The sequence below is a fragment of the Dipodomys ordii genome, unplaced genomic scaffold, assembly GCF_000151885.1.
Source record: "Dipodomys ordii isolate 6190 unplaced genomic scaffold, Dord_2.0 Scaffold33, whole genome shotgun sequence".
Classification (NCBI taxonomy): domain Eukaryota; kingdom Metazoa; phylum Chordata; class Mammalia; order Rodentia; family Heteromyidae; genus Dipodomys; species Dipodomys ordii.
Window position 1 is genome coordinate 3,980,196 of NW_012267249.1, and position 25,775 is coordinate 4,005,970.

The following is a 25,775-nucleotide window of genomic DNA, read 5'->3' on the forward strand; positions in this document are numbered from 1 at the left end:
AAAAAAAAAAAAAAAATCACTGTTCAAGAAAACACAAAGTATTCTTGCTATCTTTTAGAATGATGCTGAAAATAGCAATGTTGAAAAATGTTATGATATGATTAAGTATAATTAAACTTAAGAGGCTAATATTAATTTCATACTCCTGAGGGAGAGCAGCTCCTACCATAAATGGCTAGCCATTCTAAATGGCTAAATCTATGAATTTTATGTTTTAACTAACCCCACTGCTAATTATATGTTAATTGCTTTTCTTTAGATCTCAATGCACACCTATCTCAAAAGTTTCCTTAAAAAAAAAAAGTTTCCTTAATTTTCATGCCTTTAATCCATGTCTTAAATCTTTTCTTTCTCTCCCAGTTTACATTTGGCAATCCATTTTCAACAATTTTGCCTTGCTTTCTTTCCCAATACTGTATAATGCTATTGCTATGTGAATGCATCATATGTAAACTAACAATACTTTTCAGTTTGGGTTATACTTATTGTCCAACAATACTTAAGAATAACATCATCTGCTGTGATCTAGGCTCAGGACAGCTACTATCTTAGTTGAGGGACTGAGAAGTCACCACCACCCAGAGTCTGGGAAGCCATGCATTTCACACTGAGTAAACACAGTGAGAGAACACCTTAATCCAAAGAAGTGACTTGAGCAGAGAGGATTGCAGATGTGTACCACTACAACCAGAAATTTTTCATTGGAAGGAAAGGCTAGCCACATAAAATGAACTCATCAATCACTTTAGCCAATCATCTCAGTACTAAAATACATGTTCAAAGGCTCTGGAGTGGTAGAGGGTTGCCCCTGAACCTGGATTCTGCACACATTAGACATCATTTGGATGTGGCTGATTAGTTGACTGCTCCCCTAACAGATTTGTTTTCAGCCTTCTGCCAGTTACCATTCTTTTTATGCCGGTGTAGATTCCATATACGCCTGGACAGCAGCGACATAGATTTCTCTGATATTTCCATTATTTTCATGATTGTGTTTCTGAACCCTCTGAGATTACTAGCCAAAGTGTGTGGAACATGTGCTGCGCTATGCATGGTCTAGGTGTGCAACTTGGCCAATACTCATAGAGAGGAGCCCTGGACCTATAATGTTCCTGAATCCTCCAGTCCCAGAGCAACTGCAAGAAAAGGATATATATATCTCAAGGCCATTATGAACCTCAATGGATCCCTAATCACAATACAAATGTCAGCAAATATGGTCAGAACAAAAGAGCTAAATTTCTGCATGGAGTGAAGATCTAAAGACACTGGATATGGGCAGATAGCTATGGTTTCTTGGTGCCACTCCTGAAGGTGCAGTTGGAAGCCTAGTGGAAACTCTGGTAACCTCAGTTGTGTGATGGAAGGTGACCTGTAAAACTGAATCCATCCAGCAAAAGGAGATCTCACTCTTCCCCCAACCAAACTAGACAGGGTTGTACAGGGCTGGGGCTGCAGGAGTAGCTCTCCTGCATTCTACCTCAATCACCACAAGATTCTGGCCCCTATTTTTCATGTTTCCCTGACCAATGGGATATAAGAATTGAGGCCATGCCCACATTCTATGCCACCAAGTAACACTTGTATTCCCTCTGTTGGCTTACTTCACTACCAGCAGTTGAGGGAGGTATAGGTGCTAAATGGTGAGTAAAAGAATCGAGGTGATTTTGTAGATACAGCAGAAAGTAGATATAGTTGGGGTGATTGTGAGATTCAGAGAAGCTGGGAATGTGCAACCCCCGGCAGCCTACTTTACCTGTCCCAGTGCTGAGATGTCTGAGCAAACAAGATGAAAAAAAAAAATTAGTTTCAAGAAAGAAACTACTACAAGAATATCAGCAGAGAAATTGTTCTAATAGACCTGCAGAATCCAAGAAAAAGAAGAAAACTAAAAAGGGAGGTAACCCTAAGACAAATACTACTAAGGACTATAATTCAACTGAGGGTGTAGCCAAAGATCACACTGACCCTCAGCCTCTCCCATCTTTGGCCTCAGTCAGAGCTGCCAAGGTCAAGAGTGGCGCATGTCCCAGTAACACTGAAGATCTGGAAAGGTCCTACTAACACCTGGTGCTTGCCCTGGACTCCAGCAGAATACGAAACCTGCTCTGCAATGAGACAGAACAACTGAAGCAGGAAAAGACAGACCTAAAGGACCAACGGGGCAAAGAAAATGAGAAGATGGCCTGTGTGCAGAAAGCACTGAAAAAAAGAGCTGGAGCTCCATAAACTATCAATACAGTGTTGGTTTCAGAAAAATTCAATTTAGTATCTGCCCTGGCCCACATGCAGCAGGTGGCCAAAGAAAGAACTGCCTGCAGGCTTCACAGCACCATGTCACAGAGTTGGAGATGACATTGTCAGCAGTCTCCACCACACAGAATGAAATCAAGAATAATCTAGAGCTCATTAAAGACCTGAATAATGTGAAGTGGCAGCTCCACAAAAAGACCAGAAGCTATAATGACCAGGAGGAAGAGAACACCAAGCTACAGGAGAGGCTGGAGTGCTCCTGACACGTAAGGCTGACATGGAGATCAAACTTCACCAGTTACAACAAGCACTAGAGGAGTGGGCAGAGTTGGAAAGACAAATAGACAATATGAAAGAGTTGGTGACATGAAAGTTGGAGGGAAACAACTTTGCAGAGGACCGAGGGGGAAGAGTTCCATGTGGAAGAAGATCCAGCAGCTCTTACAGCAGATAAGCCAATTGAGAGAGGCGAAAGAGCAAGGGGTGAGACAGGTGTTGGATCTAGAGACCAACCCTAGTGGAACTAAGAAAACAAGCTGGCAGAGCTGCTGCCCCTACAGCTTTCCATCTCAGGCTGAGCAGCAGCTGCAGGCCCAGGCCCACCAGATGAGCTAAAAAACCTGGAGGAACAACTTCACATCCAGAAGCAGGAAAACCAGAGCCTTAATCTCCAGAACCTGGAGCAGTAGGAGCATCTGTGGGTACTGGAGAAGTCTGAGGAACAGGATCAGTATGCTGAGAAGCAACACAAGCTCCTTGAGACAATGGAGAGGAAACGTTGACACCATGAGATGCACACTCATGCACAACCAAGGGCTGAAAGATCAGATGGCCCAGCTGCAGGATGCTTTCACGGGCTAAACAGTGGGAAGGAAACACTTGATAGCATCCTGCACTCAGAGCAGGAGGTGAAGAAATATCTGCAGGAGAAGCTGGACCAGCTAGAGAAATCAGAAGAATGGAAAGAGATGGCTGAGTTAAGGAGCCAAGTGGCTCAGGATCTGCAGAAGCTTAGAGCCACTGTGAACAGCACAGGGCTTCCAATCAGCAGCTCTCAGAGAAGGAGGCCTACAGCAGCACTTGCTGAGGCAGACCCAGCTGTTGGAACAACCGAAGCAGGAGCAGGTGCAGAGCAAGTTGGGACACCACACCAGACACAATTGCCTAGAAGCAAGTAAGATATCAGAACAAGCTGCTCAGTTTCCTGGCTTTTCCTAGGGAAGATGAAGTAGTGAGCAAAGAAGAAAAGGATGAGGAGGCAACACCACTTGATATGACTATCCTAAAGGATGTAGACAACCCACAAACCATGTGGGATTTTTACCTTGAAGCATGATCAGTTGCTGAAACAAAGGTGAAACGCTGCCAGGCACCAGTGGCTCCTACCTATAATCCTAGCTATTCAGGGGGCTGAGATCTGAGGATCACAGTTCAAAGCCAGCCCAGGCAGGAAAATCTGTTAGACTCTTATCTCGTTAACCACCAGAAAACCAGAAGTGGCGCTGGGGCTCAAGTGAGAGCGCTAGGCTTGAGCTGAAGAGCTGAGGACAGCACCCAGCAACAGAATTCAAGCCCCATGACTGATGCAAAAAAAAAAAAAGGTGAAACAGCTGGCAGCTGCAGGAGCACTACCAGTACAACCAGCACTACAAAGCCCACTACCAGTACCTGGCCAACCTGGAAGCCCAACAACATATAAAGCTGGAGCACTAGGCCTTCTTACCCAACAACTAGAACAATGGCACAGCTGGGAACAGGAAGCAGAAATATGTGCCCAAGAAGCTGAAAACCTGTTTCATTCTCAACTTGCCCTACAAGGTGGACTACCATAATCAAGTAGATGAACTCCAACATCGATGAAGCTGCCAAAACACATCACTGCCATTGAAGAGTCCACAGTTTTCTATAAAGAACAGATGGAAGTGCTGGCTGAGCTGTATCAAAAAGATAAGTGTGTTAATTGGCTGTCTCAGGAGAAGAGGAATAAAAAGAAAGACCTGAAGTAGCTGCTATTGCACCTTGCAGGTTGAAGGCAGTGCCTGGACAACCACCCAGACCCCTGCTGCTGAGGCTCCCTCAGATCTGTCAGGCCCCACGAAGATGGAAGTTGAGAAGCAGCAAGGTTTTGAAAAGGTACAACTTGAAGACAATGTAAAACCTGCCCAAGGAAAGGCTGGCGTGCCTTGCCCCCTGAAGAACCTTGTCATAGAGCAGATCATGCTGCTGCTGTCAGGGATCTAGTACCATCAAGAGATTGCAGGCTTAGGCAGTGAGCCCTTCTTCCCTTTCTTCTACAGACTGATGCATATGATGAGTTTGAGATAATAGCTATCTAAAGACATGGCGCCCACTGCCTAGTGAAGCAGGCTCCTGACCTTTTACATGTACATGGCAGTTGCGATGGCATTCTTTCAGGTCTTGTTATAATGGGTGATGGGAAAGGGCAACTGTAGGCCAGACAGGACAGGGGCCCCTGATAGGTGGTTGCCTGGGAAGGGGTCCACATGATGATTATTACAAAAAATAAATTCTTTACAAAGGAAGATGGGGAGTGATGGCATTTGTACTAGTGATGTTATTTTATGTTACTTCCATGTTAGCAAACTCATATTATTTTCTGATATAATTTCATGCTTAGTTATGGAGTAGTTTTCATAATCTTTATTGAGTTTTTAAAGAAAAAATATATATTATTTCCTCAAATGACTTATTATTTAACATTATGTTGGTGCATTCAATAATTTTTTTTTAAAAATCACATACTGTAACAGCAACTCTGAATTTTCTCATTTGTATTTTAATAAACTACAATAGTAGTGCACTGAAGTGTTAACAGTACAAACTGAAAAACAAGAAAAGGTTATTGAACCTAACAGCTTGGAAAGAAGAAATAATACTGATAGAACAAATGGAGGTGTTGTGTAGTGGAAAAATATTCACTAAAGAAGCACAGAAATGTAATTCAAGATAATAGACAATTATACAACATCTATAGTGAGAATATCCAGCATTTCAATTTTTCACTTGTGAATTTTTCAAGTGACAAATGTGGCATACTGTTCATTGAATCTAATAAAATATTCAATCTTTTTAGTCTCACAGATTTTCCTGCCTGGACTGGCTTTGAAGTGTGATCCTCATATCTGACCCTCCTGAGTAGCTAGGATTATAGGCATAAGCCACCACTGACTAGCTCCTGGGCTTATATTTTGAGAATTCATGGGTAATAAAGAGATGGTCAGAAACAATAAATTCTTGAGAGTCAAGAAATTCAACTTCATATATAGATTGTATAATTTTATACAAGTATTGTTTGAAGAAAACTATAGTAGCACAATAGAGGAATGTTAAATCTTTTAAACTATAGGCAATAAACATAAGCAACTGATGCTACAATAAACATAATAGTAAATATTAAAATGTTTGCAAAAGTTATCTAGAGGAATGGGAAGAAATTGCCTTCTGGAATACTAGGTACAGAGTTCAAGCCAGCAAGTGTATATTAAAAGTTAGATTCTGGTGCCAATTTTTTACAATTCTGTCTTCATACTATTGAACCTTGAAAGCTATAGCTTCCTTGAATGAGGTAATTGTCTTTTTAGCTTATGCTTTAGAGTCTATGCTGTTATTTTTGATTGATAAATGATAAAAGGAACTTTCAGTGGGAAAAAAAAAGATCATCTTTCATTCTCATAAGTTTCTACTTAGACCAGCAAGTTAAACAGCCATTCTACTAAGACTACTAAAATAAACTACTAATGATCAAACATAGTAGGCACTCAAAGGCAGACTGGCTGGCAAATTGACTCAACATACAATTACTCCAATGCCAGCTCAATATCCCTGAAACAACCTTTTTGGGCAAATGTGGTTATATGTGGTTGGTTTTGTTTTTTTTTTTTTTCTGTCACTTTTTAAATCATTGACAGTTGGTTTAACTAACTATTACTAGAGAAAGCTAAAGAATTTATTCCTCATCAGAGAGTTTAAAATATATAAAACAGTGATTATAATAAGTGATTTCTCTAAATGTTAAAGCTATCCCCTACATTATTAGTTATTTCTTAATTTTAAGTCATCAATGTTTAATCCTTTTAAAAACTGTTTTGAACTTGTAGAGATTTTACCGTATCACAATGAATTGCCAAGGCACACAGGTCATCATGTTTAACATAGAGTCTATAAAAAAATTAGCTTACAATGACTATTTTAGTGTTATATCTCAATGTTTGTCAATTATATGCTATAAGCTTAAAGAACTTAATGTAAAATGAATTTATGACTAACAATTACCCACCTATCTTCAAATGGTTATTCAACAATTTGAATAAAGCCAGATGATAGGATCATGCAGTAAAATAAAACAAGTTGCAAATACTCATAACACAGATGAGTCTCAAATGCTTGACACTAAAAAAGGCACTCCAAAAAGAACACTTATACCAGGTGCTAAAGGCTCACACCGGTAATACTAGCTACTTGGGTGGCTGAGACTGGGAAAAACGAGGATGTAGGCTAGCCAGGGGACAGAAAAGTTCACCACATGCCTTCTCAACCCTCAGCCAGATATGGTAGCATTCACTTGTCATTCTATGAGAGAGGCTGACATTAGAAGAATATGATTCTAGGCCAGCCCAAGCAGAATAGTCTACAAGACACTACTCCAACAGAAACAAGCTAGAAGCTGGGCTTGGTGGTGGTATGCCTGTTATCCCAACTATAACAAGAAGCCTAAAATAATCAGATTGTGGTCTAGGTGCATGCCTAGATAGGAAGCAAGACTATCTCAATAATGACCATCAAAAAAAAAGGGCTGGGGGGCTGGGGGTTTAGCCCAGCAGAAGGGCACCCACCCAGAGCGCACAAGGCCCTGGGTTTGGTCCTCAGCCCTGGAAAAAAAAAGGGGGGGCTGGAAGTGTGGCTCAGCACTAGGGCACCTGTATGGTTTTGGGGTGTGTGTGTGTGTATGTATGCATGTAAGACAAAATTCGAGCAGAAAACAGATGAGTACTTTCCAAAGCTTGAGGAAAGGAAGGGAGCTGACTACAGAGGATATTATAGAATATACATGTATATCTTGATTATAGTGGTGCTTACATTCTGTGAATTTTACCTTATAATTTTTATGTTAATTTTAGGGCTAAATATTATATTAAAACTGAGGTTTCAACTTGGAAAAAAAAAGATCAATAAAATGTTCTCTTACACTGCATGTATAAATAAAAGGCAACTGAAATTAAACTGTTCTGACCACTGGTGTATCAGAAGCCTGGCTGGCACTTCTTTTTGTCTCTACAGTGCTACCTCTCTGAAATCTATCCTGATCTCTAACTCAGTCTTTCAAATCTGAATACACAGGCCAACCAGACTAGAAAAAAATTCAATACCTTATTCAAAAAAATAACTAAAAGTTGGGCACAGGTAGCTCATGTCTATAATCCTAGCTACTCAGAAGGCTGAGATCTGAGGATCATGGTTTGAAGCCAGCCCATCAGAAAAGTCCATACAATTCTTATCTATAATTAAACACCAAAAAGCTAAAAATGGAGCTGTGGCTCAAATGATAAACTGCTAGCCTAAACAAGAAGCTCAGGGACAGTACCCAGGCCCTGAATTTAAGCACCAGTGCCAGCACAAAATAAAAAAACCTAAAGCCAAAAGGGCTAAGGAGTGAGGCTGAGTGTTATAACACTGCCTAGCAAATCGAAGGCCCTGAGTCCAAATCTCAGTGCCAACTTTCTCTCTCTCTCTCTGTATGTATATACATGTGTGTGTATTATACTATATATATATATATATATAATTATAAATGTATAAAACTATATAGTTTGTGTATTGTGTATTATATCAAAAAGCCACACAAAAATACAGAAAATAATTTGTGAAAGCTAAAAGACAGAACTAAAAAGTAGAGATATCTGAAATGTAGCTCAAATACATAATGTTGTTCTGTGCATTACAGGATGCATAAAATCCTAGATTCAATCCTCAGTATGGCCAAAAAAAGAAAAAGAAAACACAAAGACTTCAGAACTACAGAAGGGAGAAGGTAGTTTTAATCAATGAAAATATAAGAGATCTTGCAGATTGCCAGGCACTGGTGGCTCACGCCTGTAATCCTAGCTACTCAGGAGGCTGAGATCTGAGGATCGTGGTTCAAAGCCAGCCCGGGCAGGAGAGACCATGAGACTCTTATCTCCAATAAAACCACCAGAAAACCGGAAGTGGCGCTGTAGCTCAAGTGGTAGAGTGCTCGCCTTGAGCTGAAGAGCTGAGGGACAGCGCCCAAGCCCAGAGTTCAAGCCCCACGACTGACCAAAAAAAAAAAAAAAAAGATCTTGCAGATGACAAAAATATGTCATTTATTTGTATTTCTTTTGGAAGTCAAACAGCAACTTAGCTGCAGAAAATAAGTTTCAAGAACAGAGGAAAGTGGATTCTAGGCCATCAAGATATGGAGCAACATCTCAAATATGAAGGGCTTTTATGGCAAAGTTTTCTTATATAAAGAATCAAGTATGGAAAAAAATAGCCATATAAAAACAACTGTAATTCTAGAACACAGTTCAACTTCAGATTGATCTTTACACCTCTTGGATAACACATCAGCAGGAATCTCTGCCATGAAGAAGATGCTATATTGAGTTAATTCTATCTCCTGAACTTGTTGCCCAAAGGACATGGCTAGCAAACCCTAAGGGGTTAAAGTCCACCCCACACCCAAATTCAAAATCTACTCCCACCCCACCTTGGCTCAATGGTTTTCTCCCACTGTGGTGAGGGTGGTTTTGGAAAAGCTCCTCAAATTGCCAGGAAACACTGTAATACAAAAAGAAAAAACAAATCATAAGTACCAAAACTTAACTAACATTTTGGCCTTCCTTTTGAGGAAGATTGGCATAATGGAAAAAATCACTAGTCAGCATTCATTTTAGGACACCTGTTATATTTCCACCTGGAAGGCAGGTGGAGGAACACAGAAGGCACATACTGCTTTCACTAAGCTGGCAGAATGGAAACAACAAACTGTTGGTAGCCACCTGGACAAAAATGAAACCATCAGAGAAAATAGCCAAACTAACAAATGGAAAGAGATATCCTAATTGATAATAACTTAAGAATCCAGTTACAGTTCTTGCAGAAGTATCGTCCTTCTACCCACCCTTAAGTTAGTTATATGTTGGGTTGTAAGTCTAGCCAATATAACAGTGTTCTTATTCTACAATGAACCTGAACAAGTAAGTCACTCTTCAGTACTTCTTAAAATGTACTAGGTGCTACTGAGGTTTTCAAAACATCTTAAAACAATGGAATTTTGTTTCCTCATTAAACAAAATCTGTTTGATGTAAAAAAATAAAAATGACTTTAATCATTTGAATGTATTAAGATCAAATACACAATACTAAATTATATCCATAATCAAAAGAAACAACAGTTATTTAAACCTCACTTTAGGATCAGAACTGAATGCTACTATATTACTAAAAATGTACTTTGTAAGATCAAATATAAGGTATTTACTTATTATGATTTAATGAGAACAATGATGTATTTTGATAAATTTGAGACTAGAACAATGATGTATTTTGATAAATTTGAGACTAATAGAAAAAGCTGAAAGCTCTTAGGCTTCAATTTATTGAACTCAATTCATTTCCATGTAATTCTGAAAACAAAAGAATAGAGTAAAATGTAAAAGAGTAAAATGTTTTTCACATCTCCTTAACCTGTGAGATTACTTAATATAGAAGAAAAATTAACTTCTGTGCAAAAAAAAAAAACTGATAGCACAAGATGTTTTTTGTTGTTGTTATTGTTTCTTTTTTGTGCTTGTCCTGAGGCTTGCACTCAGGGCCTGAACACTGTCTATGAGCTTTTTGTGCTCAAGGCTAGTACTCTAGCACTTGAGCCACTTCTGGCTTTTTTGGTAGTTAACTGGAGATAAGAGTCTTACTCACATACTCTCTTGCCTAGGCTACTCAGCATCCTGAGTAGCAGGAGCCATGGGCACCTGGCATTGCACAAGGTTTTTAAATTGCTCGCCAATTGGTTAAAATATAGTACATAATATAGTCAGGCATTCTTGTTGTTTGCTTTGAATTTTAATATCTGTAATTCATTAAAAGTTAAATCAGCTGGGCACCAGGGGCTCATGCCTATATTCCTACTCAGAAGGCTAAGTTCTGACGATCACTGTTCAAAGCCAGTCTAGGCAGAAAAGTCTATAAACTCTTATCTCCAATTAAGCACCAAAAAAGCTGAAAATGAAGCTATAGCTCAAGTGGTAAAGCATTAGCCTTGAGCAAAAAAGCTCACAGACAATGCCTGAGCTCTGAGTTCAAGCCCCAGGACCAGCACCAAAAAAAAAAAAAAAAAAGTTAAATGAGAATCAAATGTTTATAAAATCTCATTAGTGCCTTTACAAATTTCAAATAAAATTTCTCGTCTTTTCAAAGTATTTCTTAATCTGATTCATAAGACTACCTATCTAAAAAATTACAAAGAAACTTGTATATCAAATTCTAGCTTAGCTTAAATAAGTCTGCTTTAAAGGAAAGAAAATTTTTATTGTCAATTACTGTTCACAAAGTTATAGAGGTGTGAACAAGGATAAAAATGAAAGACTATTATAGTAATATAACAATCTTTTGGAAAACCACTTGATAAAGTAGATGCCAAAAAGCACTATAAAACATTGCTTACTTAGGGGGTGTCTAATGTAGAAATTGCAACCTCAAGAAGCTAAAAGTCTAATGGAAGATACAGATTTACCATTGAACAAGAGGGCCTCCTCAGTACCAGTAGCCACTGTGCAAGCATCAGGGGCTAAGTACACATGATCTGGTTTTTAGTAGGTTGTAGGACTTGAACTTTGGGTCTGGGAGCTGTCCCTGAGCTTTTACACTCAAAGCTAGCACTCTACCACTTTGAACCACAGCTTCACTTCCAGTTTTCTAGTGGTTAATTGGGGATAAGAGTCACATGGACTTTCCTGCCCAAGCTGGTTTTGAACTGCGATCCTCAGATCTCAGCCTCTTGAATAGCTAAGATATAGGCATGAGCCACTGGTACCCAGCCTAAAATATCTTTAACCTAAGAGCAGTAGGTAACTAATGAAGAGTTTGAAAAACAGTCAAACAAAAACTGTATGGTCAATTAACATCTTTGAAAGATCACTGGCTACTATGTGATATTCACTGTAAATTAAAGAAAGCAAGCCCAAAGATAAAGAAATAAGACAGGACAATGACAAATAACAGGAAAGCAAAACAAACTGAAGTATGGGGAAACAAAAGTTCCAGAGAGGTAATGTTACCCATCAATCTTAAAAGACAAGCAATAGGCCTTTAAGACCATATGAAAGACATGTTTTGGAAACTTCAAGAGGTTCTTCACAGAGTAAATTTTGAATGAAAAGAATCTAAATTCAAATGACAGATTAAGCAAATGATTATAAAGGATATTTTATAACATAGTAAACAAATATCTCCCAAGACATCGAGGAATATTTTTATGCCGGGTGTTTATATGATTAGACTTACACTTCCAAAGACATTAGCCTAAAGAAGTCTAACCATTCAAACAAGAATATATCTTACCAATAGGTACAATATCTAAAAGTCTTAATCTAATAACTTACGCAGACAACCAAGTATGGGCCAAACAGACATGGTCTGAGCTTTTGAAACCAAGCAAATTGCTAGAGGAATGGCTCAAGTAATAGAATACCTACCTGCCAAAAGGCATGAAACCCTGAGTTCCATAAGGAGTACCGAAAAACCAATTATACCAACTTAAAGCCACACTACAGTTCACATGGCTACTAAAAGGGTAGGGGGAGTTAAAAAAAGAAATCCCTTTAGATACAAACTTAAAAATGTAATGATAGAAGGATAGTCAAGAAAAAAAATAGCTAAGAAAACAAAGTAATAACATTGAAAGTCAGAATTTTTTCATTTGCTACTTATTACAATGTATAATAGTTTTATAGATTATAGTTCCTTACAAGCAGTTCCAACATCAAATTAAATTCAATGCACAACACTTATGAACACAACCAAAGACTAGAATAGGAAAAATAAACAATTGAAACTAACTTTTGCTGGCTTTCTCTTGCTTAAAAGCTCTCACTAACTGGCTGGTCCTTAAAACATACCAACTAAGCCAGGGTGAAATGTGGTAGAGGAGTACTTGCTACACCTCAAAAGTTCCTGATTAATAATTCAAACAGAAGAATCCAAATGTATTTAACAAAATAATCCTACCTTTCCAGGGTCATCCTTGGATCGAGGCACTTTAAGGAAACATTTGTTCAGTGACAGATTATGTCGAATGGAATTCTGAAATTAAAGAAGAAAATTCATTGGATGAGTGGAATAAAAAAATAAACTTTGAGAACAGAACCAGAAACCTAAATATTTCTATGCATCAGAATATAACAACAAATGGAATAAACACTTTGAATGATCTTCAAATTAAGCCTGATTTTCCAATTATGCATGCTGAAAAGGGAAGTTATTAGACAAGACAATTTCTAGTGAATTCCACAATAATGTAGCATATTTTAAGTATTTAAGACCCTTATTGATGCAGGAAGAAGCCTGATAATAACATTAAATATTAAAGGACAAATACAAAACTGTACACAGATTATGGCTTTAATTTATTCTTGGAAACAAATCAAAACACAAAATGTAAGTAGTTTAAGTGAAATTTTAGGTGATGACTATTTTCTTTTTTTTGAACTGTGGACCTGGGCACTGTCCCTGAGCATCTTTTGTTCAAGGCTAGCATTTACCACTTGAGCCACAGCACTACCACCTGCTTTTTCTTTGATTAATTGCAGATAAGAGACTTTCCTGCCTGGGTTGGCTTCAAACTGCAATCCTCAGATCTCAACTTCCTGAGCAGCCGAGGTGAGCCACTAGCGCCAAGTTGCCTATTTTTTCTTTTTGCTTTCCTGCAAGGTCTAGACAGCTTATAGATCGTATTTAACCACTTTTTAGTCTTTTTTTTTTTTTTGGGGGGCGGAGAGGGGTCCGGTCATGGGGCCTGAGCTCTTCAGCTCCAGGCTAGCGCTCTACCACTTGAGCCACAGCTCCACTTCCGGCTTTTTTCTTTTGCTTATTATTGGGGTGCTGAGGAATCAAACCCAGGGCCTCAGGCATGCAAGGCAAGCGCTCTACCACTGAGCCACCTTCCCAGCCCCTAGTCTTTTTTTTTTTAATGGTAAGGGTTGGGTATAATTCAATGGGCAAGTACTTGCTTAATATGCTCTTGAGGTTCTGGGTTCAATCTAAACTAAGACCAAAAAATGTACACAGATGTGCAACCAGACTTTAAAACAAAACATTACAGATCACTGAAAAACAATATATGTGTTATTTGATACATATATAATTAATGTTATTATGATACATATATAATTATATATAACACACATACAATTCAAGTCCTAGAAAGAAAATGAAGCAGAAGGAAAACTTCACAAATTAACAGTCAAAAAATTTCAAAAAACAGGAAGTGGCGCTGTAGCCCAAGTGGTAGAGCGCTCACCTTGAGCTGAAGAGCTGAGGGACAGCGCCCAGGCCCAGAGTTCAAGCCCCACGGCCGACAAAAAAAAAAAAATTTCAAAAAATAATACCCTACATACCAAGCACAGTAAATTAAAAATTTATCATTCAAGGGCTGGAAGTTATAAGTACTTGTTTTACTTCCTCAGCAAATCCCTTCAAAAAAAAAACCTATATGCACTGTAGTTAAAATGACAAAAACATAAACAACACCTTAAAAGTAGCCAGAAAGGAAACAAAGATTATAAGATTATGTATGGAAGAATAAAGAATTACAGTGGATGTTTTCAAAATTATGTAAGCCAGAAAACAACTGAGTGATATTTCAAGATACTCAAAGTGGGAAAGGAGGTGAAGGTCAACTATAAATGCAGTGAAAATACCTCTCACAAAGCAAGATAAAAAGTCAGGAGTGCTGACATCCCAGCACTGAGGCCATACTGGGGGGGGGGGGGGGGAAGGAGGGGATAGACTTCCAGATAAAAGCTCAAAGAATTTATTTTCTTTAGTCCTAACTAGCTAACATTATCATGAAAGTTCATCAGGCTGAAGAGTACCAGAAATGATAAAAATAAAGGTGCATTTAAAATTTATTTTCTTACTTGTAAAATTCTTCAAAGACTAAAGAAAATGCAATGATTTATTATAGGGTTTATAAAATATGCAAAATATGTGACAACAACACAAAGAATGGAGCAAAGGAATTGGAAGGATAATTTATAAAGGTCTTACACAACCATAAAATAGCTTAATACTATATAAAAGTAGAATGTAGTAAGTTAAAGATGTTGCAATGAATGGAATGTTTGTGTCTCCTCAAAATTCTTGTGTTGACAGCCAGGCACTGACTGCTCACACCTGTAATCCTAGCTATTCAAGAGGCTGAAATCTGAGGATAGCAGTTTGAAGCCAGCCTGGGCAGGAAAGTCCGTGAGTGGAGCTGTAGCTCAAAGTGGCAGCCTTGTGCTGAAAAAGTCAGGGACAGTGCCTAGGCACTAAGTTCAAGACCCATGATCAACAAAAAATAAAAATAAAAATTGTGTTGAACCTTAATTCCAATGAAAAGGATTATTAACACTTAGAAAAGAAATTCTAGGAAAACGGACTTGCCCCTTCTACCATGTGAGATTATACCAAGATGACAGCCATCTATGAACCTTCACTAAGACTAGTACAATAGCTTCCAGACACCAAATCTGCCAATAACGTCATCTAGGAATTCCCAAATTCTAGAAATGTAACAAATATTTATTGGTCATACATTACCAAGTCTGTTTTTTTTTTAAAGCTTTAGCAGCCTAAACATACTGTGATAGATAAATATAGGAAACTTACAGCAATCACTAAAAATAATTTAAGGGTTAAGACATGGTTCAAGTGATAGAGCACCTGACTAGTAAGTGAAAAAGAGTTCAAACCCCAATACCTAAAAAAAAAAAACCAACACTAAAAATAATTTTAAAAGACATATACTACTAAAATAAAGGTGGAATAAAATATAATAGTAATATACTGAAACCAAATCTAAAAGAACCAATCTCTACTTGGCCTTCTTCCTCTAAAAAGCTTAAACGTTGTAAATTTTTAGGTTTCTAACCCTGTGTCCTTTTTTCATTTCCCTATATGCTGCGGTATCTGCTACCTAGTTGATCACATTTATAGCCATGACTTCAGTGATCATTCATGACACTTAAATACAATACAGACATTACTTCTGGGTACTAACATATATTTCAATTGTCAATTGGACATCTCCAGAAGCACTTCAAATTCAACATGTCTGAAACTAAACTCAATCTTTATATCCAACCTGTGAGATTTTCCCTTCTCAGTTTAAAGACCTTATTGGTCAGAAATAGTTGCTCACAAAATTTTAACTACTCAGAAGGCAGAGATAGGAGACTAGTGATTTGAGGCCAAGAACACGGTTTGAAGCAAGCCTGTTTCAAGAAGCAAGCCATACATACCTATGCTACTTGAAGGTAAAGGTAGGAGGATCATAGTCTGAGGCCAACCCAGGACCAAAGTATAAGGCTCAATTTGGAAAAATAAATTTAAAACAAGTTATAAGGGTATGGCTCAAGTGGTAGGGTAAGTCTAGAGGCCAAATTCAAACCCCAATACCACTACAAATTAATTCATTTACTAATCAAATGATTTTTTTAAACTGCTTCATTCAGAAACCTTTACCTTTATCCTTACTTCACCATCTAAAACAAATCTATCATCGCCTTGTTTTTTTTTTTAAATTTTACTTTCTTGTAAAGGTGCTGTACCGAGAGGTTACAGTTACATCAGTAAAGTAGTAAGTACGTTTCTTTTTTTTTTTTTTTGGTCCGGTCGTAGGGCCTGAACTCTGAGCCTGGACACTGTCCCTCAGCTCTTCAGCTCAAGGCTAGCACTCTACCACTTGAGCCACAGTGCCACTTCCGGCTTTTTTCTTATATGGTGCTGAGGAATCGAATCCAGGGCCTCATGCATGCAAGGCTAGTGCTCTACCACTGAGCCACCTTCCCAGCCCAGTATGTACATTTCTTATGGAGCATTGTACCCCCTTCTTTGTTATTCTTCTACTAACCCTTTCCTCCCCACTTCCCCACTCCCCCCCCAAAATTGTAAAGTTCATTTCAACATAATGTCTTCTTTTGGGGGGGGGGAGGTGGGGGAGTCCGGTCATGGGGCCTGAACTCAGCCTGGGCACTGTCCCTCAACTTCAGCTCAAGGCTAGCGCTCTACCAGTTGAGCCACAGCGCCATTTCCGGCTTTTTTCTTTTTGCTTATGTTGTGTTGGGGAATCGAACCCAGGACCTCATGCATGCAAGGCAAGTGCTTTACCACTGAGCCACCTTCCCAGCCCCCAACATAATGTCTTATGTGTATCATTGTTGCAATGTATCACCTTGTGTCCTTGTTTCAGCATTTTGCTATTCCCCTTCCTCTCCCCAAATTAGATATATGTATATACAAGATGCATGGTACCAAAACCAAATACATAAGAGGAAGAACATACAAAAGAAACAAAAAAAATCACATAATACTTTAAAAACAACAACAAAGAAAACCTCTTATGTCCATACTTTGGGGTTCATCTTATATGATCCTAAGCAAAATGAACCTATCCAAATACATAGATGGCTTTTGAATTTTTCTGCTCATCTGATAAGATTATCCTAAACATATACTAATTACTGCAAATAAAGGAAACCATGGGACCTCTATTTCTTTGGGTCTGGCTTATTTCACTTACATGACTTTTTCCAAGTTGTTCCATTTTCTAACAATTGGGTATGTGGTGATGAGGAACCGAACCCAGGGCCTTGAGCATGCAAGGCAAGTGCTCTACCACTGAGCCACCTTCCCAGCCCCCCCTTTCTTCTTTTCTAAGAACCCCTCTTGCTTACTGTTCTCTTCGATCCTCGAAAGATATTTAAGCCAGGTGCCAGGGGCTTACACCTGTAATCCTAGCTATTCAGGAAGCTGAGATGTAAAGATCAAGTTTCAAAGCTAGTCTGAACAGGAGAGTCTAAGACCCTTATTTCCAATTAATTACCAAAAAAACTGGAAGTAGAACTGTGACTCATGTAGTGGAGTGATAGCCTCTAGACCAGCACTCACACAAACAAAAAGCATATTTAGAAAATAAAAACACTCATAGAGATGGGAAAGCCTGGACATATATACTCCTCACAAAAAAATTGCTTGAGACTTTACAACTTAGATAGTATCTATCTTCTATAAGCCCAGGAAGTCAGGGGTATACAGGTCAGAATGATCCCAGTCAGTCTTAAGAAAAAATGGCTCTAGTTAAATAATCAAGGCATGTTGGTTGACACTGATCCCAAAAGTAGCCTCTCCAAGACTTGTGATATATTTTAATGAAGATTCCTAAGCTATTTTCTGAGTAACTAGTAAAAAATCTCTGGAATTGTGATATAAGAATCCAAATTTTAAAATCATTTATTTTTTTAACTTGAATTTAAAGTGGTACCGCCAATCCAATCAATTACAACCTGCACCTTCTCCCACTGTGACTGTCCTAATAGCTTCCTTCCCCTGCCCAAATACCTCAACCCATCAACCTATGTATTCATTTGTTCTACCTTACCCAGGCACACAAAATTTTCAAAACTACTCCCAACATCTTAACTTCTCTCCTATTCTTGGAGCTACTGGAGACAGAGAAGGCCTCTAGTGAAGTACTACTACCAAACACAGATCTACTAAATAATTAAGCTTCATAATTTCCCTTCTTTTTGACCTTAGAATACACATGAATAGTCAGAGTGTCATGGTCAAAGGTTTTTTTCCTGTTATTAATTTGGTATGATGTTAGGTTTAAAAAAAAAAAAAACCTTCATTTTTAGGGTTTCCTTTTCTCATCTCTTTTAATTTTTTGTAATTCATAAAACATTTAAGAGGTGATGGGGTGGCCTGGGAAGGTGGCTTAGTGGTAGAGTGCTCGTCTAGCATGCACGAAGCCCTGGGTTTGATTCCTCAGTATACCACATAAACACAAAAAGCCAGAAGTAGCGTTGTGGCTCAAGTAGTAGAGTGCTAGACTTGAGCAAAAGACGATGAGGGACAGTGCCCAGTCCCTGAGTTCAAGCCCCAGGACTGGCCAAAAAAAAAAAAAAAAAGAGGTGATGGGACAAATGCATGATCCTCTCAGGAGATTGAGGCAGGAAGATAATGAATTCAAGACCAGCTTGGGTTACACAGCAAGAACAAGCAAAGAATCAAAAACTACTTGATGCTAGGTGCTGGTGGCTCATGCCTGTAATCCTAGCTATTCAGGAGGCTGAGATCTTAGGATCACAGTTGGAAGCCAACCCCAGGCAGCAAAGTCCCAATTAATCACTCAAACCTGAGAAGTGGCACTGTAGCTCAAGTGGTAGAGCACTAACCTTGAGCAGAAGAAGCTCAGGGACAGTGCCCAGGCCCTGGGTTCAAGCCTCACAACCAATAAAAACAATAAAACAAACTACTAAACACTTAAAATCTTATTCTCTTCTACATCCTTTCATTTCAGTTCCATCCATTTCTAGTTCATATTTCTTTCTGAGGATCTTTTGGTTCTAAAAGCAACATTATCCTGTACCACCTATCATCATTTTTCCCTCCTACACTTCTCTGTCTTTAGATCTAAATCATTTATTTTCAGTTGAAAGTGTATCACTACTTCTAGCAATTTCAAAGAATGATTAGGACTAAATACCAGCAAGTATCATCAGACTAGATTTGTTGCTCTCAGGCAGATTTATAATTCATTGGAAACTGAGGTCAGACAGGTTAATGAGGAACATAATCAAACTTTATGTGGTATTTAAAATTTGGACAAAATTCTTCAGTTGGGCAATCATATATTCATTCACAGGATCATCCCAACTCTCTACTTGCAATACCTATGACTTTCTTAATTTTAAAATATTCCTCTAAATCATACTCCTCTTCAAAATATAGCTCAATTACCACTTCCGTCAATAGCTTCCTAATGATTCTCCCTTCCTTTTATTCTAATAGGACTTGGCTGATGTACCAATTAGCACTAAGCCAAAAGTAGCCTCTCATATTCCCTACCAACTCTTAACTATAATCATACCCTAATATTTTATAATAGGTCACATACGTAGTATGCTCATGACTTAGTTCATAGTAGATATGCACAGTTACTCAACTATTTGTATAACAGTACTACTCCACATTTCTCTGTTAATGCTTTTTATATAGGCACATAATTACTTGTTTGCATCTATTTTTTTCATCTAATAAGGGTAAGTTTCCTTGGGGCAATGTGCCAAGCCTATCAGTTTTGCCAAAGCCTACCACAATGTTTCACAAAGGTAGATGGTAAATATTAATCAGTGATTGGACATAAAATTACCTGGGGAAAAAAGGTTCCAAATTAGTCGTCCATAGGCTGAACACAGACAACTGACATATCAACACTGCAAAATATTTAAGAAACTTAGAATTGGTAACATTTAAAAATTGGAAAATTTCACTGAGCACTAGTGGCTCACACCCATAATCTTTGTTCCTCAGGAGTCTAAGATCTAAAGATCATTGATCCTGGGTGGGAAGGTCCGTGAGACTTTTATCTCTAATTAACCACCAAAAAGCCACAATGGAAGTGTGGTTCAAGTGGAAGAGAGCTAACCTTGATCAGAAAAGTTCAACAACACTACCCAGGCCCCAAATTCAAGCCCAAGGACTGACAGACTGACAGACAGACAGACAGGAAGACATGCACGCGTGCACATGCATGCACACCCACACATACATACATATGCACACACACATACACCCACACAGGAAAATTTCAGAAAAAAATCCAGATTATCACTTTCTTTGGAGAACTAGAAAATAGCTATTCTTTTTACATAAGATGTACACTCTTCAGTTTGGTACCCTGCTTACTTATCTACTATTACCTGTCTGGTACATATAGGCATCTAAGTTTATAACAGTTGATAAAATACCCACAAATTCCTAGTGGCCACTCTCTCTCTATGTTTTCTAATGCCAAACAGATTTACCCAAATCTCCAAGCTCCCTCATCTACACCTGGACAGAAGACATCTTCAATGCAAAGTTTCACTGTTTAGGTAAATCACTGCTACTTGCTTTGATGTATGCTTTGATTCTTGGGTCAAATTTTATAATGTATTTCTCCACTGAAATACTATGTTAGAGTAGACTTTCATTCAAAGGATATTATTAGCAATCAACTCTCAGTAATGAAAGAGGGAACTCATCTTAACAAGTTCAACAGAAGTTTATGTCATGTTTGCAAAATTATAAACCCTGTATACTAGTTAAGGTCATATGTACTGATATCTCCAAATGCTAGATTTGGAGATATCAGTACATTTGGTGCTAGATTCTAGCACCAAATCCATTTTTTTTCTGTTTTTCCCCCAAAGATTTCTTTATTGATATTAAGTAACTATATTAATTTCACAGTACTGTGGCATAGTTATACTTAGCTACAGTTACAAACACATTTTAACCTTCACAATAATAATCACCATCATTCTAATCTATAAAGCTTATGAACTCTATGAGCATTAACAATATAACCATTTCTTCCAGACTGGGTGATAAGTACATTTCTATCATGTTCTAGTACCAAATCTTGGCTATACCATTCTTTAGCCGAGAGACTTTAGAAACTTAACCTCTCTAAGCCTCAGTTTTCTTATCTTTAAAACATGGACAATGATGATCTACTTAATATGGCTGCTGTGTGGCTTAAGGAGACAACGGTATAAAAAGCACTTAGAATAGTGTTTGATACACTTAAAGTAGAAAAAGTACCATCTGAGTGTGTACAAAAGCAAAAACTAATAAAACAAGATTTGTGAACAAAATCTGAAATTTGAATACACAGCTATTAATAATAAATGAGAAAACAAAAAGCACTGTATGCTATAGCATGGAAGACACAAAAATACAAAGTGGTCCTTTTTCCCTTAACATCTGATTATCTGTCATGATGCAAGTTATATCATTGATTTATAACCCATCAGCAAATATCTTTAATAAATTTAGTCAAATGCTAAGACAAAGATTGAAGTGAGAAGGCCTAGGAAAAATTTAAAGTCTCATCTGATAAATAACTGAAAACAACTAAAAATCCCTACAAAACCCCTTTCTTCCTCCCCACTTGGATGCACATACCCCACAACCCATAACTAGATAATTTCTATGTAAGAAAATAAATAAGAAGGCACCAGAGGGTCATGCCTGTAATCCTAACTATTCAGCAAGACTTCATGTCCAATAAACCAGCAAAATGTCAGTCTACCAGATGTGGGTCAAGTTAGTAGAATACCAACTGTGAGCAAAAAGTTGGAGCACAAGACCCTGAGCTCAAGCCTTTGTATCAGCATCCAAAAAAAAGAAAGAAAGAAAAGGAAAGAAAATGAATAAAACATGTGCAGAAACAGCACTGGCGGTTAGTAGTTAGCCTGTAATGCTAACTACTCAGAAGTTTGAGATCTGAGGATCGTGGTTCAAAGCTAGCCCAAGCAGAAAGGTCTCTGAGACTCTTGTCCCCAATTAATGACCAAAAACTGTCAGAAGTGGAGCTGTGGCTCAAGTGGTAGCCAGCCTTGAATGAAAGAGCCAAGCAAGAGCATCAAGTCCTGAGTTCAAGCCCTAGGACTAGAAAAAGAACAAAGGGGAGAAAAAAAAAAGGAAAAGAGACAAAGAAATTAAGTTAGAATATTTGTTATATGACATAAATCAACTAATCATTAATGTAATGGTACATCAAAGGGCTCCTTAAAGCAGTATAGACTACGAAGTAGTAGAGCGCTCGCCTTAAGCAGAAGAGCTCAGGGAGGCCCAGAGTTCAAGACCCATGACTGACCAAAAGAAAAAAAAGTGTGGACAAGAAGTAGTTGTGCATGCTTATAATCTCAGCACTTTGGAGGCAGAGGTAGAATACAGGTCAAGGCCATTCTGGGCTATGTAGTAAGTTCCAAGCCAGCCTGGGCTACCCAGTGAGACTTTATCTCAAAAAAACAAACAAAAAAGTAGTTGACTTAGGACTATAGCAAGTAAGCTAACAAGATGCCCTTGAACACCGTAAGGTGCCAAAAAGGGGGAAAAAATGCTAAAGAAATAAAAGAGCCAGGTGCCAGTGTCTCACGCCTGTAATCCTAGCTACTCAGGAGGCTGAGATCTGAGGCTCACAGTTCAAAGCCAGCCGGGGCAAGAAAGTCTGTGAAACTCTTACCTTCAATAAACCACCAGAAAACTGGAAGTGGCGCTATAGCTCAAGTGGTAGAGCGCTCGCCTTGAGCTGAAGAGCTGAGGGACAGTGCTCAGGCCCAGAGTTCAAGCCCCATGACTGACCAAAAAATAAATAAAGAAATAAAAGAATAGGACCAAACTCTAAGAGCTCAACAGCCAAAGTTAGAACAATTTGGATGCCAAAGAAAACACAAAAAATAAATATCCCAAGTACATACTATTAACAAATAAATAACTGAACAAATAATGGAAGAGAAAAAATAATTCTCTTACTGAAGAATGCAGATTAATAATTGTAGAAGGAAGAGAGGAAAAGAGAAAAATCATCATTAAAGAAGTTATTACCAATGAATGCTAAAACTGATGGGACAGTGTTTAAGAAGCAGCAAGATATTTGGATACTTTCAAAGTATCTACCCAAAACATTTTGTTATTTACAAAGTAGAAAATGTAACTTTAGAGTGAAGAAGACGGGCTGATATCACATTAACCAACGAATCACGATTATTCTGACATCAGGTATCCTCTAATATGCAGAAGGACACTATCACTTCTTCCTCCCTATTTTTGCCAAAAATGTAGCACCTCCAACTGTCAGAAAATACCACTGAGGGAAATTATATAAAATATCTGACAACTGCTCTCTTCAAAAGTGTCAAAAACAAGACAAAAAAGACAAGAAATGACTGAGGAAGCTTTACAAATTTGAGATTACTACATACAATATGGAATTCTGGGTTGGATCCTAGAACACAAAAGGACACAGTGGGGAAAATGATGAAATCTGAATAAAGAATAGAATTTACTCAGGAATTACCAGGATTACCTGGTCACCAGTATTGTACTAACATTAACTCCTAGGTTTTGATCTTAATTTTCCCCTCTCCACTTTTTGATGGTCCTGGGAATGAAATGCAAGACTGTAAATCCCAGACAAGTAGTCGACAACTGAGCTACATCTCCAATTCTTTTGGTTAACTGTGGTATAGTTATATAAAATGTTAACATTAGAGGAAGTTGATAAACATATAAAATGAAATAATCTATGCTATTTTTGTATGCCTTATATAAATCTAAAAGTCTTTGAAAACAAAGTTTAAGTCATTAAAGATGAAGAATATGGTAATACCATACTGCTTTTTTACAGTGTCATTTACCTAAACTTTGTATATTGTTTTTTAAGGTATAATTATACCTTAAATTATATTAAAGCCTTAAGTTATATTAAAATTTCAGTTTCAACGGTAAACACTATTCTCATTGCTTACTATGCTAGAAAAATAATTTAAATAAAATACCTACCTTCCAACCACTGCCAGCCTCTCTATAGTATGGGAAGTTATCACAAATCCACTGGTAAATTTCACTTAAAGTCATTTTCTTTTTGGGTGAGCTATTAATTGCAAATGTAATGAGGCTGGCATAACTGTATGGAGGTTTCCCATCTTTGTGTTGCTGTACTTCTTCCTGGTCCAGGGTCGTATTTGGGTCAAGGAGTGCATTCTTCTTAGAAATTCCTGTTCCATGTGCATTTTGTGTAGCATCAGATTTTTGGATGGCTGCTCTCATGGTAAGCTGTGGTAACCAGTCCATGGATGTTAGGCTGCTCTCCAGTTCAGATGTCATCCTGAAGGTAAATAGACTCCTTAGTCAATATCAAGGAAAGAACCCCTGCTTCTCAAAATAATCCAATATTCACAAATCTAGGAGTTCCAAAGTGAGGGAAAGCCTGAGTTAAATCTGGAGGAAAAAGATTAAGTATGTTAATGACCAAACCAAATATTTAAGGGATCAACATTTCTGATCTTTTTTCTTATTTCTTTCCTCTCTAAAATATAACAAACTTCTTTTAAAGTGTTCAAAATATAGAACAATATGTACACAGAAACTTCTGTTGATATCAGTCTTTTTAAAAAGGAATACCTGCCACTTTAACAAGGTATAGTATCTTGGTATGAAAACTCAACCTGCAGTTCAGCTTACTCATCAAAACCTAAACCCTTAAAATTTGAAACTGTACCTTAATTTAATTTACACACATTTTAGGGAAGTTTTACAAACAAAGTACTATCAAAAATAAGGTGAAGGCAAAAACGAAAATAGTAAGATGAAGGCAAGAGCTTGTATGTATTGAAAAATACATACAAGAATTTGCATGCAAAGGAAAAACTGAGCAGGTAAGAGATAGGTAGAGTAAAGCAGGATTAACAAGAACAGCAGGAAATAAACTAGCTGGGAAAGCTGACCAGAAAGAGGAATGCAAAGACAAGGACAGTGACAAGCAAAACCAAAGGAGCCTAAGCAGTACCAGGCAGTTATTTTTCATAAACAAGCCAAGGAAGCAGCTTATAAAAACTTAAGAGTACAATCTATAAGACTAAAAGAAAAGTAACTTTAAAAGCTCAGGCCTAGGCAAATGTCCAATGAGTTACCTAATGTATTTATCTCTAAGGTAAAAAAAAAATCCAGGCCATTACCACTCAAAAAAAAGAAAGACAAAACTTTCCAAGCTAACACACATTCTAGAAAAGCAAAGATCCTGGTCTAAGAATTAAAGTGAGAATGTAGAATGTAGAAAGGAAGCATGACACATAACAGTGAAATTATTAACATTAAGGCAGAGAATACAAACCCTGCTACTCAGGGATCAAAAAAGAAATAGTGGCCTCATGCTGGCAGCTCATGGCTATTATCCTAGCTACTCAGGAAGCTGAGATCTAAGGATCACAGTTTAAAGCCAGCCTGAGCAGGAAAGTCTGTGAGACTCTTATCTCCAATTAACTACCAGAAAACCAGAAGTGGGACTGTGGCTCAAAGTGATAGAGCAGAAAAGCTCAGAGGCAGTGCCTAGGCCCTGATTCAAGCCCAAGCCCAACAGAAAGAAAAGAGAGAGAGAGACAAAGAGAGAAACTGGGAGGAGGGAGGGGGGAGCGCAGGAGGAAGAAAGGAAATAGTGACCCTAATGATCAAGTAGAAAAAAAAATGGGACTTTAGAGACAACAAAATAAAGGGAAAAAAAGGCTACTGGGGAGGCAGAAAGATCAGTCCAGGCCAGCCCAGGCAAAAAACAGAGACATTATCTAAAAAATAATTAAAGGTGGGGCTGGGAAGGTGGCTCAGTGGTAGAGCACTTGCCTTGCATGCCTGAGGCCCTGGGTTCGATTCCTCAGCACCACATAAGCAAAAAG

General features: G+C 38.0%; 1 protein-coding gene across 4 annotated transcripts in view; it reads right to left on the reverse strand.

The window, feature by feature from the left end:
- Positions 1-25,775, reverse strand: part of Foxj3 (forkhead box J3) — a 97,470-nt gene that overhangs the window by 46,848 nt on the left and 24,847 nt on the right. For all 4 annotated transcript variants that reach the window (XM_013016938.1, XM_013016937.1, XM_013016939.1 and 1 more), the window contains exons 3-4: positions 23,890-24,214; positions 12,520-12,594 (exon numbers count right to left, since the gene is read on the reverse strand). In XM_013016938.1, coding sequence (XP_012872392.1) covers positions 12,520-12,594; positions 23,890-24,214 — 400 coding nt within the window. The remainder of the gene's footprint in view (positions 1-12,519; positions 12,595-23,889; positions 24,215-25,775) is intronic.